The sequence below is a fragment of the Sander lucioperca genome, chromosome 15 (genome assembly GCF_008315115.2).
Source record: "Sander lucioperca isolate FBNREF2018 chromosome 15, SLUC_FBN_1.2, whole genome shotgun sequence".
Lineage (NCBI taxonomy): Eukaryota > Metazoa > Chordata > Actinopteri > Perciformes > Percidae > Sander > Sander lucioperca.
The window spans coordinates 25,955,886-25,972,886 of record NC_050187.1 but is presented as its reverse complement, the minus strand read 5'-3'; the positions used below and the strand labels follow the sequence as shown (position 1 = coordinate 25,972,886).

The window sequence follows — 17,001 nt, the reverse complement described above, 5'->3', positions numbered from 1 at the left end:
ATACGGTATAAACATGTCCTGCTACTGTACGAGCAACAGCATGAGCACTGAGAGCTCATTTGTAGTGTGCTCAGTCATACTCAGTAAACATTTAGCTTATGAAACAGACTGCTGTGAGGTCAGCAGGTTATTTATATGACTGAGAAAAACCCCATGAGTGCCAGGCTCTGTATGTTCTCTGGTTATATTACCTTAAAAATTAGTAACTAACTAAGACTCAGACTGCCATTTTTCTTTAATAAAGACAGCAATGGCTACAGAAAGATAGAGAAAGGGTGAAAATGCAACAAACACCTCTTGCCCGTTCTGGTTTCTTGAAACTGCTGTCAGTGGAGAAATTGGTGTGTAATGTGTTCTCACCTGTAGCATGAGTTCGCAGTCATCCCGGCCAACAAAGATCATTTCCCGGGGGAGTCGGTGGCGCGTCCCCCCGCTGCTCACCAGGAACCACGAGGTCACACTCATCTCTGCAACCTGCTGCTGCCTCGGGTACACACCTATTGGGACAAAAGCAAATAAGCAGGTCAGCTAATCTGTAGTTCAATAAACAGAGTTGAACAGTTCTCATAATCAAAATTGCTACAGAAATTCTGAAAGAGTTTAGGAAATTCTGAAAATTATACTGTATATAAAATAATAGCAGGAACAATTGCTTTGCATAACCAATTAAGTTCTAAGCATCATTGTTGTTCCATTATCAGAGTCAACCTTGCAATATGTAAAAGTCAATTAAATAATAGTATTTTTAGAAAAGAAACAATTTGCAAGCGTGGCCCCAAGGTTTGAAGACTTTTGGTTTATCTCAGTGACAAGACAATACAAATGTAAGTAAGTTGTTTTAAATATTGGGGGGGGGGGGGGGTTCTATTACACACCTCTGGTCCAGGTAGCTCACTGCTGATTGACTGCTGATGACACAACACAGCTAGGCCATCCTGAGAAAGGAGAAGGAAGGAAAAGCTTTTTTTTTCCTCCTTTTTTCATTTATACTCACAGAAGCAGGCAAACAAATACAATGTATGTCTTTGCAACATGATATAAATAGCTGAGAAGAACATATATAGCAAAGGAAGATAGTAGAATCACTGACAAAGTGTAAACATTGGTAGGGATACACTGAATCAAAAAAGCACTCCATCTTGCTTCATTTTGCTTTGCTGGTAGGGGGAATGAGCTTGACTGGGCGGTCTTGCAATGTGATGCCTCTCTGTCTACGCCTGGAAATGAACACTAAGCCAACCAGTGAGAAACATCCTCTCTTTCTCTCTGCCTGCCCTGATCATTGCCAGATGTTAGAGGAGGAAGTGATGTAGGAATGTTGGCTGGCCTCCCCAGCAGGACATTTATTTTCCCTCTTGCCTACCTCCTCCCTCGCTCTCTTTTAGAAGAGCTGTAAAGGAGGTCAAAGCCAGCCACACTTTCCAACTGCCCAGGCCTGGATGAACAACATTAAGCAGAACTAACCGACGGGCATGTTATCTGTATTGCTGTTCTAGCTGACTGGCTATGGGATGGATGCTGTCTGGCCGAGCCACTGGGTGTAAACTTAAGCAGCCAAATGTACCTTTTTAAAAATGTTCACACTGTCACAAGATGACAACAAAACACAGAGTGGAGCCTCTCAGAGTAAAGTGGAGAATCTGTTATAAAACATATTTTAAAAGATTGCTGCATTTGGTTACACCTTGTTGACGTTTATACCAAGGGGTAGACAATTTTAATACTTTTCATAATTATTTATTTCAAAATCAAATATAGTTTTCAAAGGGAAGCTTTTCATGGTAATTTCAAGTGACATTAAAATATAAGGAGCTCTGTTGTGTGTAGAGAAAAGTGCCAAGAAAAGCCCATCAGAGAGGGAATTAAAGATTATTGAGCTAAGCTGTTGCTCACTTGACCTCATAAGCACTTGGTATACCAACTCAATAATCCCCTGGGTAAAATTTTAATCAACTGCACACCTCTGACAGTTCCTCGCACGACAGTGTTAGGAACATGACTTTACCAAAGCAACAGCTGTCTCTGATGTAAAAGGGATCAGTTTTCATCACAGTAACAGCTCAGAATATTCAACGATTTATATGATATGTGAAACATTTAATGAGGAAATTGTAGACAGTTGTAAAGATAAGATTCCTTTATTGTCATTTCTTAGCTCTTACATACATTAAAACTAGATTTATCCTCTGCATTTAACCTATTCTATACATAGGAGCAGTAGGCAGCTGCAAGCGCAGTGCAGCTCCCGGGTACCAACTCCAGTTTTTTTGCCAGTGCCTTGGCTAGGGGCACTTACAGGAGCGCATCTAACATTGTATGTTTTGGTGGTGGGAGGAAACCGGAGCACCCGGAGCAAACCCATGTGAATGCAAAACATGCAAACTCCACACAGAATTGTCCTGCCCAGACCAGGGTTTGAACCCAGTACTTAGCAGTACCTTTTTGCTGTGAGGTGACTGTTGCGAGAACTGAGGCGAAAATTGACCAGACTTATGTGCACCGTCATAAGAAACTATCCATAGAACAAGTACAAAAACAAGGCTTTATTAGGCCACATGAAATCCCCCTTAACAATAACCATGACATAAAACTCACGCTAACTTTAACTGAATTAATAATTCCTAAATTTAACCAAAATAATTCAGCATAGTTCACCAAAATAACTCTTATAATAATATAACTAATTCGGGGGACTACAGATAGAAAAAATGTAAGATTTGATTTCCTTGAATCCAATTAAACTGTCACTGGCAAGACTCTAAGCTAGTATCTCATGCTTATAATGTGCATTCTCTGCTTGGTTTACATGTTACACCATTTAACAGTGTTCACCAGCCATGGTAAAACATGACCATGTATTATATGTCCGATATTATGGATATGGAAAGGATATTGTGTTTAGATCCTACACTAGAAAAACACACTATGAACACATTATCAAAGAAAGCCAACAAAGAACAACTACAGCATTGCCATTACACTATAATTATGTGTGGGTCCCGCTCCCCACTGTAACCAAAGCATCTGAAGGCTTGCTGTCTCAATAACCACTGCACACTCACTGCAGAATGCAATGTTAACGAGAATGTGGTTGAGGAGCCTGAATATGATGCATACCAGCCTGTGTGGCGGCATTAAAAACCTTCTTGCTATCACACATGAAAGACATGGCACAGCTGGAGGAATGCAGTGGTAGGTCTGACGAAGGGGATACAGCTGAGAAGGATTTATTTTCTGCTTTACATGTGCTCCTTGTCCTGATGTTAAACAGTCAGTTCACCGAAAAATACAAAAAACACATTTTCTCACTGAACTCTAGCGGTGTCTAGCCATGCAGATAGTTAGGGCCAGATTTTGAGATATCTATGTCTTGGATTTCTGCCTGAACATTAATACAATGAATGTGAATGCAGTTAGGTTTGGTTACAGGATTAAAAAAGTAAAAAGCAAAAAATAGTGTCCCCGTTACTCTGGATAGTCAAGAAAAAAACTCAAAACAATTAGTCAATAAATCGATTGACAGAAAATTAAATCGCAATATTTTCAAGCAAAAATGCCAAATATTCTCTGGTTCCAGCTTCTAAAATGTGAAGATGTGCTGCTTTTCTTACAATAATAGTAAATTGAATATCTTCGGGGTTTTGGACTGTTGGTAAACTGAAAATTTCATCTTGGGTTCTGGGAAATTCCAATGCACATTTTTCACCGTTGTTTGACATTTTATATACAAAGGATGAAATGATTAAATGGAAAAAAAAAATGAATAAACAAAAATTATAAAAACTTAAAATAACAACAAAAACTTACAAAAATGACAATAACACATTTTTTTGTAATTTGGGTAAACCAATCATTGCAACCATTTCACTAAAACAATGTTTGCTTCTTCTTACAACTTAGAATGACAGACCTACAGCAGTTAACCCTACATGTTGTCATTTGAAAAGCAAAGTTAGGAAGAGATGCAAAAATGTCTGATTCTAAATATTGGTAAATACATAATTTCAGCGTTGAGATACGGGAACACACAAACTATCAACACTCGTGGTACGGTCTCATATCCATTCCACTCTTTCAGCAACATTCATGCTGGGGCTAATAAGGAGGAATAGTGACCTCATGGTTTTGGCAGGAATTCCCCAACCCCCAGACCTGCACGTATTACTATCTACCACACACACACACACATACACACACACACACACACACACACACACACACACACACACACACACACACACATACACACACACACACACACACACACACACACACACACACACACACACACACACACACACACACACACAGAATTAAGGAGTGAAAGGGCAGGATTATTCCAAGATGACTGTGAATTCTTTGTATGCAGGAGATGGCAGTGAAGAGACAGGAAGCATGCACTGCACCTCCTGTGGTAGATAGAGCTCACTCATCTTTGAGTCCACATTAGATGTGCATCTGATGTTGATTTGTCTGTCTACTCTTGAATGAAAAACCATGTGCCATCTACAGAGGCTGCTCACTCACAGCTCAAAGGAATTGAAATACGTTGTACATTGTCATGAGGAAAATCATCTCAACACTAACAAAGGCATAGATTTGAATAAAATGAGAATGAACACTGCTATTATTGTTCATTATATAATAAAATGTTCAGACATTAAAAATAAGCGGGGTGATTACAAAGCAGTGCTGGATAATCAGATTTATTGGCTTTGGCTAATCGCTTTAACAGCTATGTTTACGTTCTGTCAAAAATGTTTTATAAGCAGTCTTTTGTCTTTTCAACAATCCATATCTCTCCCCTCCACTCCAAACTAGCCAATCACAGACACTGGCTGAAAGGGGACAGGAAGTGATGTAAATGAGTGCTACTTTATTTACTGCCATCACCTAATATGTTTCTTTGCTGCACCACATGGCTGCTGCTCTCCACATAGCATCTGACTCCAGTGCGTATCCCAGGATGATGCAACAGCAATACTCATCTGCCTAACCTCCCTCCCAGACCGTCACATCACCACCGCGACCCTGATAGCTGACTCAGACCGCATCACACACACTGCCAGCTTCTGTGCGTGGCCTCCACACAGATTTACTCGAACACACACATGCTAAGCAAACCAAAGTGAGAACGACAGTAGGGGAGAAATAACCAGGAAAAAAGAGACAGACAGGCACAACTCATACTCTCGTCACACACATTTCCATGTGGTCTTATGATGAGAGCCAAACTTAGCCCTAGTAAGGGTGTGGTTGTCTGCCTAGACTGCAAAAATGTAGCTTTATCTCAGTGTAGCTACATTAAAACTTACCAGCAGCTAAAGTGGATGCCAAAAACATCATAAAACCATGCTTGGCTAGGTGACACCCTATGTGTAGCGCTTCCAATGGAAGTAGTAATGACAAAAGAAAGATATTGTCGTATGTCATATTTTGGTCCTCACCAATTGAGAAATCAGAAAAGTGATTAAATTGAAAACGTTTTAGGCATTTCTTGTTCTGAACTTCCATGTCTGGACGGTCCTTCCCAGGAGAAATCCTCTGGCAGACAGGAGGTAATACATTTACTGTTTACAAGAGCAGCAAAAGCTGAACATAAATAGCACTCACTAGTAGTTACAGGAGATAGAGCAGTGATAGCCCCCTTGGCTGAACAGATGAAGAAAAGGCTGCATTAAATTAAACTATATACAATAATATAATATCATGATACTGATTGATTGAAAAGTGATTTCTTGGAAATGTAGTGCAAAAACACCACAGCAAAGACGGCTTAGTACCAAAGATGTTGTCTAAATGAAAAAAACATACATTAACACTTTATGTAAGACCTGAAATGTAATAAATATTATAATCAACATTGCAGTTTGGCAACAATGGAAAGAAAGAGAAATTAGGGTATGTGGTGCTAGACACATAAAACCAATAAAAGGAAAGTACATTAAAGGTCAAGACAAATAGAAAAGCAGCAGCCTATTCCCTTGAAAATGCTGATGTAAGGTCACAGTAAGTCAATAAGCAAAAGACAAGGGAGACTGAATCGGTCTTGCAACCCTAGAGGTGTTTTGGAAGATGGGAAGCCTCCAGACCCTGAGGGGTGTAAAGAACAAACCAGGCAACTGATTCAAGACGAGACACCTGAGCAACCTCTGAACAGACAGACAGACAAAAGGCTTTTTCTAGTCCCCAATGACTGAGTCTACTGTAGATTTACAAACATGAAAGTGTACAGTAGAGGAGGTATACATCTATTTTTCCTCTCTAAACTTCAGGCAAAAAGAGAGACAGGGCTTTTTCTATAATGCAGATAATGATAAACCAGACACTTGTAACAAGCTGAATGTTATCAGCTATATGAGGTATATTTTGTTGCCCTTTCAGTAGTGAACTTTATATATTTTTGTTCCATTTTAAAATCCTACTTCATCACCTGTAAGCATTATGGTTTCATAGAGTTTCACGAACATACTCTAACACAAAGAAGAAAGAGAAATGGATTGTGTATGCATGTGTGTGATGCTAATTTCACATGGCACTTTGAATGACATGTAACTAGCTCTACAGAGCAGCCAGTCAATCAAAAGTATGTTTGACAGCAGTTAAATAATAAAGTATATGAAATGTTCTTGGTCTAAAATTCAGAGTGCACAAAGGAGCATGCCATGGCTGCTCCAGGGATATCAGCCCTGAAAGTCTTTGATTCCATTTGACATTTTAATCAAGTTGGTCTACTTTACCTCTCCTCATAAATGAAGAATTTCCAGCAAAAAGCAAAACGCTCACTAGCCGTGTTCTGTTAAAGGGACCTCCTTTGATAAAACCTCAACTACAAATCAAATCTAAAATCCATGATACTGTACTTTGACATTGTAAAAGCTCATTAGGCTGAATGTACTTTAACAGTGTATATCCCAGCCAAGGATGCTCTGACAGGTAAGGATGGAGGAATAGTTTGACACACAGTGAAGAATCATCATTTGTCCTTTTTTCTCCAGTTCAATACATATCATCATACTTTCCCCACTATGCTTTTGTAAAACTGGATCCTGCAAGTGGAACAAGATCAAATGTATTAAATTATATTATGAATAAAAATTGAAAAATGTAACAAAGAAAAAAATATCCATGCTGTTGAATGATGCATTTTTTAAAAAAAAAATGTATTTATGCAGCCAGATAAAGACTATACACCAGCACTAATCTCTATCGACAGGACCATAGCACCATGCAGGTTGATAATAAATCATTATGGTGTCAGTATAGCACCTCAAATCTGCAGAAACTTGAGTGTGCATATATATGTGCGGCTTTATGTGTGCTAATGTGGCTTATACATACAGCAGGGTTAAAAAAAAACATCCCACGCAGCAGAAAAGACCATATGGTGCAGAAAAGCGGCCACACGCATCACATGAGCTGTTGGCGAGAGGAACAAACAAGCAAACACCTCCATTTAGCCAGCATTTATCCAGCCTGCTTCATTGTTATTACCATAAACAACCCAGCACACCCCTGGCCATAAGACATAAACCCACCACATGCTCAGTGACCCCTGTGTTCCACATGACCTAGAGACCTACATAGACATTTACATTTCACGGCTGTTGATAACTGTACGGCATGTAGCCTAGTTAAAACATAGCCTGCCCTTCAGCATTATCTGAGAAAGTAAAGTTATTATTCTTGTGGAGTCTAAGGGGGGAAAACCAACACTCTGAACAAGCTTGTACTGATAAAGAGATAATAAAAAATAGATTATTAATAAGTTATAAGAATTAATGAAGCACATGCCCTGCAGCATAGTCTTTTTTAGTGCGTGTAATTCATTCTCCGAAGCCTGTGTGCAGTACATTTTTCAGAAAATATACAGAAACAGTATTCTGGAGGCAGCTTTCTCAATGGGGCATGTGAGCAGAAGAATACATTTAATAAACTAATATGCAAATTCAAAGTTATCTTCGAAATGCAAAAGCAATGAATATTATATTATACTAGAGCTGAAAAGATTAGTAGAATAATGCATTAAATGACAACTTTTTTGATAACCGATTAATCAGTTAGTAGAGGTCGACTGATATGGGTTTTCTCTGGCCGATGCCGATGCCGATCTTTAGAAATCAGGGTCAGCCGATGGCCGATTAATGCTGCCGATTTATTTTGGCCGATATTTGGCCGTTATGTGCTTGTTTTTAAACCTCTATTTGAAAGATAAAATGTAACACTAATATACACAGAATTTCTCAACAAAAACATTTATTGAACACTTCACCAATCTACACTTGTAGCCTATACTTCAATTAAAAATGTATAATGTAAAAACATACTGTAGCCTATATTGTATAAATAATGTATGAAAAATATATTAAATAAACGAAACAGGTAAGAAGAAAATAAACTTTGTCAAATAAACTTTTAAATGAAAAAAATAAAGTTTAGTGCACTTAGCAGCATTTATTAAACTTCTGAGAATACAAATCTGCAAGCTTCACAGAAAGTGACGTTATTATTCATCTCAACACTATTTCCTCCTAACTCCTGTTGAATCACATAAGACTAGGGCTATCTAAAGTCAGTTCTTGTTCACTTTGTTTGTTAGATCATTGTTCATTTGTTTGTGTGTTTTATCTGTGTTTTGGGGATCCTACTGTTACATGTCCTGTTGACCTCATTAGGATCTTATCTGAGCACATTTCTGTCATTCAAGCAACTCTTGTTTGGAATTTAAAACTCGTCTAGCCAATTTAATAAAATTAAGGGTTTTATTCGTGCTCGAGTCCATAGATGCAGTTAATGGATACAGGCACGGAGAACTGAAGGCTCTGTTAGCAACGATTAGCTCCGTTAGCGGTTAGCTCATGGATGTATTAATTAGCTCCGTTAGCGGTTAGCTAGCTCCAGTTAGCTCCGTTATAGGAGTGGATGACACTGCCACGGACAGGGGTAACAACCAGACTCTGATAAATGACATTCGGGGAGCTTCCACAGCGGTCTGGCCGCGGTGTTTTGTACGGTTTTATTAGTACAGTTAATCCCAAGGTAAGAACACCAGCAACATGCTACTACTAACGGTAGTGTCTGAGCCTGAACATAGACTGTATATAAGAATGGACCAACAGATCCCGTTGCTCTGGACGGAGACCAGTGAAGGCCGTTAAAAGCACTTTTCCGGTGAGCGCTGAGCTTTACTGTGCAGCCTCCAACTGAGAGAGACGACGTAAATGTGACGTGAGCAATGTGTCTGAAAGTTGTAAGTCTTCTGGTAGCTGTGCCAAGAGAAATCTCAATCATTCCCAATCTTGCAGAGACGGAGAGCGTAGGTATATGTAAGGAGATAACATGGGCACAGGCTAATTATTGCTAACTAAAATGCTAGTTAACATTAGTAATTACACTTAAACAGCTAATGTGAGACGAAACTGCCTGCGAGCTTCTCCTGTACTATATGGTAATTTCTCTACTATGCAACAGTAAGTCGCGTGGTTAGGACACAATCGTTAGCCTATTTTTATAAAAACGTCTGCTACGGAGCCATAACGTGAGGTACAAGGTAATGGAGCCTTTTATACATTGTCGTGTTTCTTTAGAAATAAACAATGGACAAATAAAGTCTTTAAACGCTTCAGATGTAAAGTTATTCGCTGTCAAAGTGGCGCCAAAATGAATGGCAGTCAATGGAATGCTAACGGAGGGTGATCGATTTGTAGCATTAAAATGGCGCCATAGGAGGTTCGCGGTCCGAGGAGAGGCTTACCCCTTTGAGCCTGAAGTGGCTGCGTGAGACACACGGCAAGACTTCACAAGGGGAGGGGCTGGAGGCAGCTGGTCTGGGTACGCTGTAAAAAATGTCGCCTATTCATGTTTTTAACACTAGGCTGCCCGCAGATGCGCCTACCTATTAATCGGCTTGATATACTGGGATATTGGCCGATGCCGATTATGTTAAAAAATGCCAAAAATCGGCCAGCCGATAAATCGGTCGACCTCTAATCATTAGTAATTTTTGAAGCAAAACCCTTAATATGATATATATCCTAAATGTATACTTTAAACTCTATTCCTGGAAACAAAAATATATTTGAACTGGGATAATAGCTTTATCCTCTGCAACATTCTTGAGTAATACTGTCATATCAATAAATCACTGTATTATGCATTAACAGTTAAATTCAATTTGCAGAATTTTAAACAAGTTAGGCCATTTCTTGACACTAAAGCTGCCAAGATGTTCTTATATACTATGATCTTTTCACATATTGAGTATTGTTTTACTAACTGGTCATTAACTAGCATAACTACTCTTAAACGTACTGAATCTCTATTTAAGAAAGCCCTAAAATTACCATTGATACCATTTAGACGCACCACTTTTGGACAAAATGTATTGTCAATAATAGGAGGTAAACTCTGGAATAGCTTGCCCCTCCCAATAAGAGTGTCCAACATTCAACACCTTTAAAACTCACTTAAAACAGTGGCTTCTAGAAATCCAGAGATGCACTCACGTTTAACTGTCACACATGTCATCACCCATACACTTTCACTGTTAAATTGAGTGCAGTATAGAGTTGGATGAATAATATCTTTGTCATCATGTATTTTTTTTTTTGTTTGTTTTATCAATGTATATGTCACCATTATGTGTACCTTTTAATGTATAGTGAATGAGTGCTGTATGACTGCTGGCTGTCTCTATGTTAGTCCTACCTGCCTAGGGACTGCAGATGAAAAGCAGTTATTTTTTACTAATTCTGGCATATTTACATGGTGTTTTTATACAACAATGTTCATAAATATGCATGGTCCCTATCAAATAAACCAATAAAAAAACAGAAGCCAAAGCACACAGCGTGTCAGGTATATTGTACTGTATAGGTGTGCTCTGGTGAGTGCTCTAATGGCCCTGCATGGCCCCTGCTGAGCAGATGACGACTGACCCGTGGCCCTTTAACAGGAACATTAGTATTTGGCCAACCCCTGCCACGTTGATTATGACACCAGCATTTATGCTGCCCACAGCAATAGCCTCAGCAGCAGACAAAAATAGTGAAATCCACACTGGCACTTAGGAAGAAAAAAACCATCAACGTTAGCATAACAGGACAATCAATGGGAGTCTGGCAGAACGAGAGATGGGAATGGAAACTACCCAAATAATACAAGATCAATATCTGCAGTGGAAAGAAGCACACAATACCAAAAACTCAGAGGGGAGTATGTTACACCCCAAAACAGATGTGAAGGTCACTCGTTTCATTTTTCATTTTGAGAAGTTAAATGAAAAAAAAAAAAACAGACACGCCCTTCATGTTCCATAACAAGGGAGAGGCTGATGATTATGTATATAAATTGCTTCATGCATTTTTTTTTCTGCACTGCTATCCTGTTTCTCCCTTTTAGTACTACATACTTTTTTTATTCACCTCCTCCCTTGTTTCTCTCTGTGACTCTGCACACAAGTCAAAGCTTCACCAGGCAAAGCTATCTGACTCTCATAACCCTTTTAAAGTTTGTACTCTGGCAGATTGCAGAAGGGAGATTCACTGCTATTTTTAGCCACAGTCACCCTGGTACAAAACACTTTAAAACATGTTGAAAAGAATGAAATACATTAGAATATTTAGGTTCCAGGCTCGGTTGTTTTAAGTCACAAATAAAACTCCCTGACCACTGAAGTAATATGAACTCACTTCCTAAACTTCCTACTACACACAATGGCCATGGGCAGGTCGGACAACAAAGTCCTCCAACTATAGACTAGAACAGAAAATAGGTTCATATTATTGAAGGATACCCTTACTATACATGTACACAATGCTCATTAATCATAAGAATTATGATACTGAACCAGACACAACTTTAAAGTAATTCAGGAAGGATGAGATAGAGAATGAAAAAGCAGGATTTCACTTTATTTTTTCTGCTCAATGTTAATAATCAACTTGTGACGAATTAGCACTGACAGCTTGGTGTCTGTAGGAATCAACAGTATATGTTGTTGAGATTTCAAGTTTGTCAGAACACAAGAATAGACATAAAAAGTGTGAGTGCACTATTTCTATTCATTCACATGGTTGCCTGTGTTATCATCTGCACTTTAACAGTGGACACGTATGAAGGGCGGCTGGGCTGCAGTCTAGGACACTGCTTCTACTTCCTCTTCGAGAGTGCAGCAACGGTCCTGTGACACTGACAGTTTTTTTAAAATGCAACCGCCTGTAGAGCCAACCAGCCAACTCTACATTTGCGGAGAGGACAGGAAGCAGGGGGAAAAAGGCAGAGTGAAAGGGAGAAAGGAAAGATGCAAAGCCGGACTGGATGGTATTATCTGCACATTCTTTGGCCCAAACCCCAAAAAATTTGAATTCTTACAGCTGAGGGAGGAGGAGACTAACAAGACTCACTGATGTGCATAGCTCTTCAGCTTTCCAAGAACACATCAGCCCAGTACGAGAACAGTGGAACTGTGTTATAAACCCAGACCTGGAATATAATTAGTCTCCACTGGTAGGTACTTTAACGCCATTAGATGCAATTAAGGGAAATGATCAAGAGGAATAAATACAGCCATGTTGCTGCTGCTGCTGCTAGACGTCTCTATTTCAAATGTTTACACAGTTGTGTAACTTTGGTATTTGTCATGCATCTGCTTCTAGTATTGAACAAAATCCAGAATTCATTCAATACTGAATACCTGATAATTAGACAATTTTAAAATGTGCATTAATTTGTTTGTAAGAGGGATGCAAATAAGGCATCTTAAAGATCTGTATGGGTTTATAATGATACATATTAGTATTTAAAATACTGTAATGCAGTTATAGCACATATTTAGCTATTTTCCCCAAGTTTTACATCTTATGTGATGATGACAGCAAAAATCAAACTGAGCACAAAGAGAGCGGATGCATGTAGGCCAGCTACATCTGCCCCACGAAAACAAAGCCTCCACACAGAAGAAGAGAAGGGGGGTCCTACATTGGGAAACATTTTTAAGCTACAATACATAGTGAAATACCTACTTAAATAATCTACCCTATAGACAATATAAATAGACTCAAAGAAGACCCCGACGTTAATATGTTTCCAATGAGATAAACACAAAGCGCCCACTGTAACCGACCTTCTTTGATGTGCATCCTGTCTCGAAAGCCTCCGTGCGGTTACAGAAAGAGGCAACTAATAGAAAAAACAACTCAATAACAAATAATAGTAGCATATAGGACAATTGTGGCCGGTACTTTTAGAGAGGCAGCAAAGTGCCGAGGCTGTGTCGCTTTACAAAGGCGGAGCAGGGCAGGCTGGTCATGCTGCTGCTGCTGCCGACAACATAGCCATCCAGTTAGCCACCAGGGAGTCAGACCAGTTTGTTTAGCCGTTATAAGCATAACAGGGTATTTCCCGAGCTGGTTTATTACATTTCATACATTCAATGAATCCAGGTTTTAGGGTTTTAATATGAGAAGCTCCAAAAGCTGCCGTGTGACCTCGGAGAATTTTGTATTAACATTGAAAACCCACATTGTCATCAATAGAAGGGTAGCACAAAAGCAGAAAACCGACTCTTTCCATTTTTTTCTCACCGCAAACTTGATGGTCGATCACCTAACGTTAGCTTAAAGCCTACTGTTATCTGTATGTTCTACTGTTTACCTAAATAAAAGTGAAGTATACTACTCACTTACCCGTTTCCTTTCGGGTGTGTGTTTCTGTTGAAGGTGTGTGTGGAGCCCAGCCCTGCCGCTGCTGCAGTTCTGCGCGTCGGCCTTCTCTCCCTCCGTTGCTCAGCAATAACGCTTCTCCCTGCAAAATAGCGGCGAGCGGACCAACATCCTGAAAGAAGCGTCAAAGCGGCGTCGATGTTTACGACTTCCGGTCAAAACTTTCAGCATAAACTCAGAGCGACCCTTATTTTTTGGAGGGACCACGATGCAGACATTTGTGAGTCAGTGATATGTTCCTAAACCTTGAAGTGACAGACTGACTGTGTATCTACAATTAATCATGTGACCACAGATTAAGCAAAAATGTCGTTCAACAAATCTGTGGGGATATATATATGTATATATAGGCCACAAAAACACAACATGCTAAACAAATGTTACCCTGAACCTCTGGTAAACTGGCTCAAGAGAAAATATGTTGTAAATGTAGCTTAAGTAAAAGTACATTGTCACCTAAAATGTCTTTTTCACAATAAAGTCTTAATAGGGAATCTGCAGTGTGAGTCAGGAAAATAGAAAGATCAAGGTGTGGATTTCCACTGCAGTAGGCTACAAGAACTGAAGTTTAACTGTATTATGGTTCTAGCTAACATGATCATGATGGACAATAAATCAGCTGCAGCAGCAAAGTCCCTGTTATAATAAAATGCACAGGATGAAATACAACCTACAGACATCATTAGCGTATGGTAAAGACAATGCCCTACAGATGGCAAAGTAACTGACATCAATGTGCACAGAGATCATAGAATTAGATGCATCTCATTTTAAACAAAAACAAACAATATTTTGAAAGCAGATATTGTAATTTTCGGAGTTTGGGGGTTTGTCTTTGGCTAGCTTGACAGTTTGCCACAGTTCATTCTCAGCAGCGCCTGCGTCTACACTTCCAACCATGGATGCTTCCAACTCGACCAGAAGCCAGCCAGAACCGGGTGGGCGGGTTTCCTGGACTCACTTACGTTTTGTGACAGGGTCTTTTGTGACTGTACAATCAGCTGGGCTACGCAGCTGTATTTGATGCTGAGCAGTACCATAACTGATCATGCTGGATCAAACGTGCATCACTTTTTTAAACGATAATCCATTTCAGAGATTTTTAACAGTTTATGACAATGTACAGTCGTTGTGAATAGAATCGTATTAAAACCTTATCACATCCGAAAAGAGACGACATAATTGATACATTTAAAGGTTACTATGCATGAAGATGATTAGGCCCGCACCGTGCTACAAAGTGGGAATTAAACATCTTATGATGCCAGCGATTTAAATTTAAGTTTTTAATTATTTTAAATAGTATTTTTTAAACATACATTCCCACCAAAAAATAATTGGCATAAAACACAAGATATATTTTCCATCTAAAAAAAAAATCTAAATCGAAAACGTACTCCCGTAATTTGTCTGGCACAATGACGCAATGACGCTCTCTCCCTGTGGGTCGCGTGAAAGCAGTGCACTCGGTTTACGTCTTTGGGGGTACCGACAAGACGAAGCGTTTGTTATTTTCGAACTGTACTGCTGACCCTGTGCACATTTTCAAATTTTAGCAATTGTTGGCTTTTTCAGCACGGTTGTATTTACCTTTACATGTTTTGTGTCTGTTTTAAGATTGGTTCTTATGTACTTATCATTTTAGTGTAAACTAAAAACCATTGGTTCGTGTAACGTTAACATGAGTCTTCATATGCATTAGCTACATTTTACATTTTTCTAAATAGTTTCCTAATGCAAATAGTTTAATAATTTGTATTAAAGATATATGAAGATCTTTTGAACGGACTTCCTTGTGTATTTACCTGACAATATCGTCATTGCGGCAGATGATGTGTCACAAATCGAACCACCCTATCCGTTGGAGGGGCGGTGGCAGTTGGAGTTGTTGCTAGCGAATGGACAGACAATATGGACGACCCGCGAGGTGTTCAAACTTCCAAGCGAAACGGGAGTTCCAGGTCGTTTTTATCGGCCGGTTCCGCTGTGGCTATGGAGATTAAACGGAAGAAAATACGACAGAGTACATTATTCCTCCAAACTGAGGTATGGACAAAGCATACACTGTATAAAATAAGGGCAAAGGGATTAACGTTACAGAGTGGTCTTGTGTGTTTTGCCGTTAACACTGAATCATAATGACATTTCAGTTGACGACGTAGGGTTTTCCATAGTGCAATAACCACTATGGTGCAACTTCAATAACAACTAACTTTTTCGGTAGGCTGTGCTCAAATAACTTGTATTGTGTAGCATTCAATTCCCTGGGACAAAGCTAGCTGGATGGGCCAGTTATCCAATAACGTTTCGAGAGTTGCTCCTTTTAACATCATTCAGTTCCCTGAAACCAGAGCCGTGTTCTCTCTCCATTGTTGAATGTTGCTAAGCATGTGCAGAAACAATGCTCTTCTCTTTGCTCTAACAACGCTCAAACAAATGCAGTTTCAGACCAAAAGCACGAGACGATGTCCAAGTCTTCTGAATGACACTCTGCAGATAGTAGATCATATCAACCTGTTGTACATACACAGATTTCTAAGAAGCTACAGGTGCATAACGTTATATTAGTTTGTAATATGGAGAATGATGTTTGTATCCCTAAGAAAACTGCATGTGACGTTACCTCTGAACTTCACTTGACTTAATAACGCTCCAAGACCAAATATCCATAACAAATTGAAAAGATGGTATTTTGAATTTACTATAAGATGTTTTCAGACCAGCTTTTAATCAGACATCATCATATTTTCCTGCCACTGTTCACTTGTTCTTTGCAGCATGCCATCCATATATTTCCATACTGCGTCGTTGCCATCCAAAATGAATATGATTTACATTAAGCCTTGCACTCACTGTCATTGTCCTCGCATCTAGTATACAGTATGTTGGTTATCATGAAACCAACTGATTAGTGCTAATTCATAACCACTCCTCTCCCCCTCTGCACGCATCATTCACCTCACACTCTGCTACAAAAAGTTGCTCTTGAATGATGAAAAGAGTCAGTGTATCATTGTCAAGTTAATTGTGGTGTGGCTTGATCGACAGTGGACTAACACAATTCAAAACAAAATTTCTAGCTGCTGGTCTGCGTTTTTAAATGGATTTATTTGGTCATTTTGAACGTTCTCCTTTGTATGTTCTGGCCGAGAAGAACACCAACATGCAAGAAAAGCTTGACTTTGAGATGAGAATGCGGGAGGGTGCCTACAAGCTACTGCTCGCCTGCAGTAAGAGAGAACAGGTTCTTAACGCCTCCAAGAACCTGCTGACCTGTAAC

General features: G+C 39.4%; 2 protein-coding genes across 13 annotated transcripts in view; one reads left to right on the top strand and one right to left on the bottom strand.

Moving 5' to 3' along the window:
- Positions 1 to 13,843, bottom strand: part of cep170aa (centrosomal protein 170Aa) — a 47,164-nt gene extending 33,321 nt beyond the window's left edge. For all 10 annotated transcript variants that reach the window (XM_031308779.2, XM_035992308.1, XM_031308827.2 and 7 more), the window contains exons 1-3: positions 13,686 to 13,843; positions 876 to 935; positions 361 to 497 (exon numbers count right to left, since the gene is read on the bottom strand). In XM_031308779.2, coding sequence (XP_031164639.1) covers positions 361 to 465 — 105 coding nt within the window. In that variant the 5' untranslated portion in view covers positions 466 to 497; positions 876 to 935; positions 13,686 to 13,843. The remainder of the gene's footprint in view (positions 1 to 360; positions 498 to 875; positions 936 to 13,685) is intronic.
- A 40-nt stretch (positions 13,844 to 13,883) lies between these two features.
- rtkn2a (rhotekin 2a) overlaps positions 13,884 to 17,001 on the top strand; it is a 13,831-nt gene continuing 10,713 nt past the window's right edge. Inside the window, exons 1-3 of one of the 3 annotated variants that reach the window (XM_031308849.1) lie at positions 13,884 to 13,941; positions 15,551 to 15,767; positions 16,876 to 17,001. The exon at positions 16,876 to 17,001 is cut by the window's right edge and continues 74 nt beyond it. In XM_031308849.1, coding sequence (XP_031164709.1) covers positions 15,633 to 15,767; positions 16,876 to 17,001 — 261 coding nt within the window. In that variant the 5' untranslated portion in view covers positions 13,884 to 13,941; positions 15,551 to 15,632. Of the gene's footprint in view, positions 13,942 to 15,209; positions 15,768 to 16,875 lie in introns of those variants that run through there. The other 2 variants (XM_035992312.1, XM_035992313.1) reach the window with 2 other exon arrangements.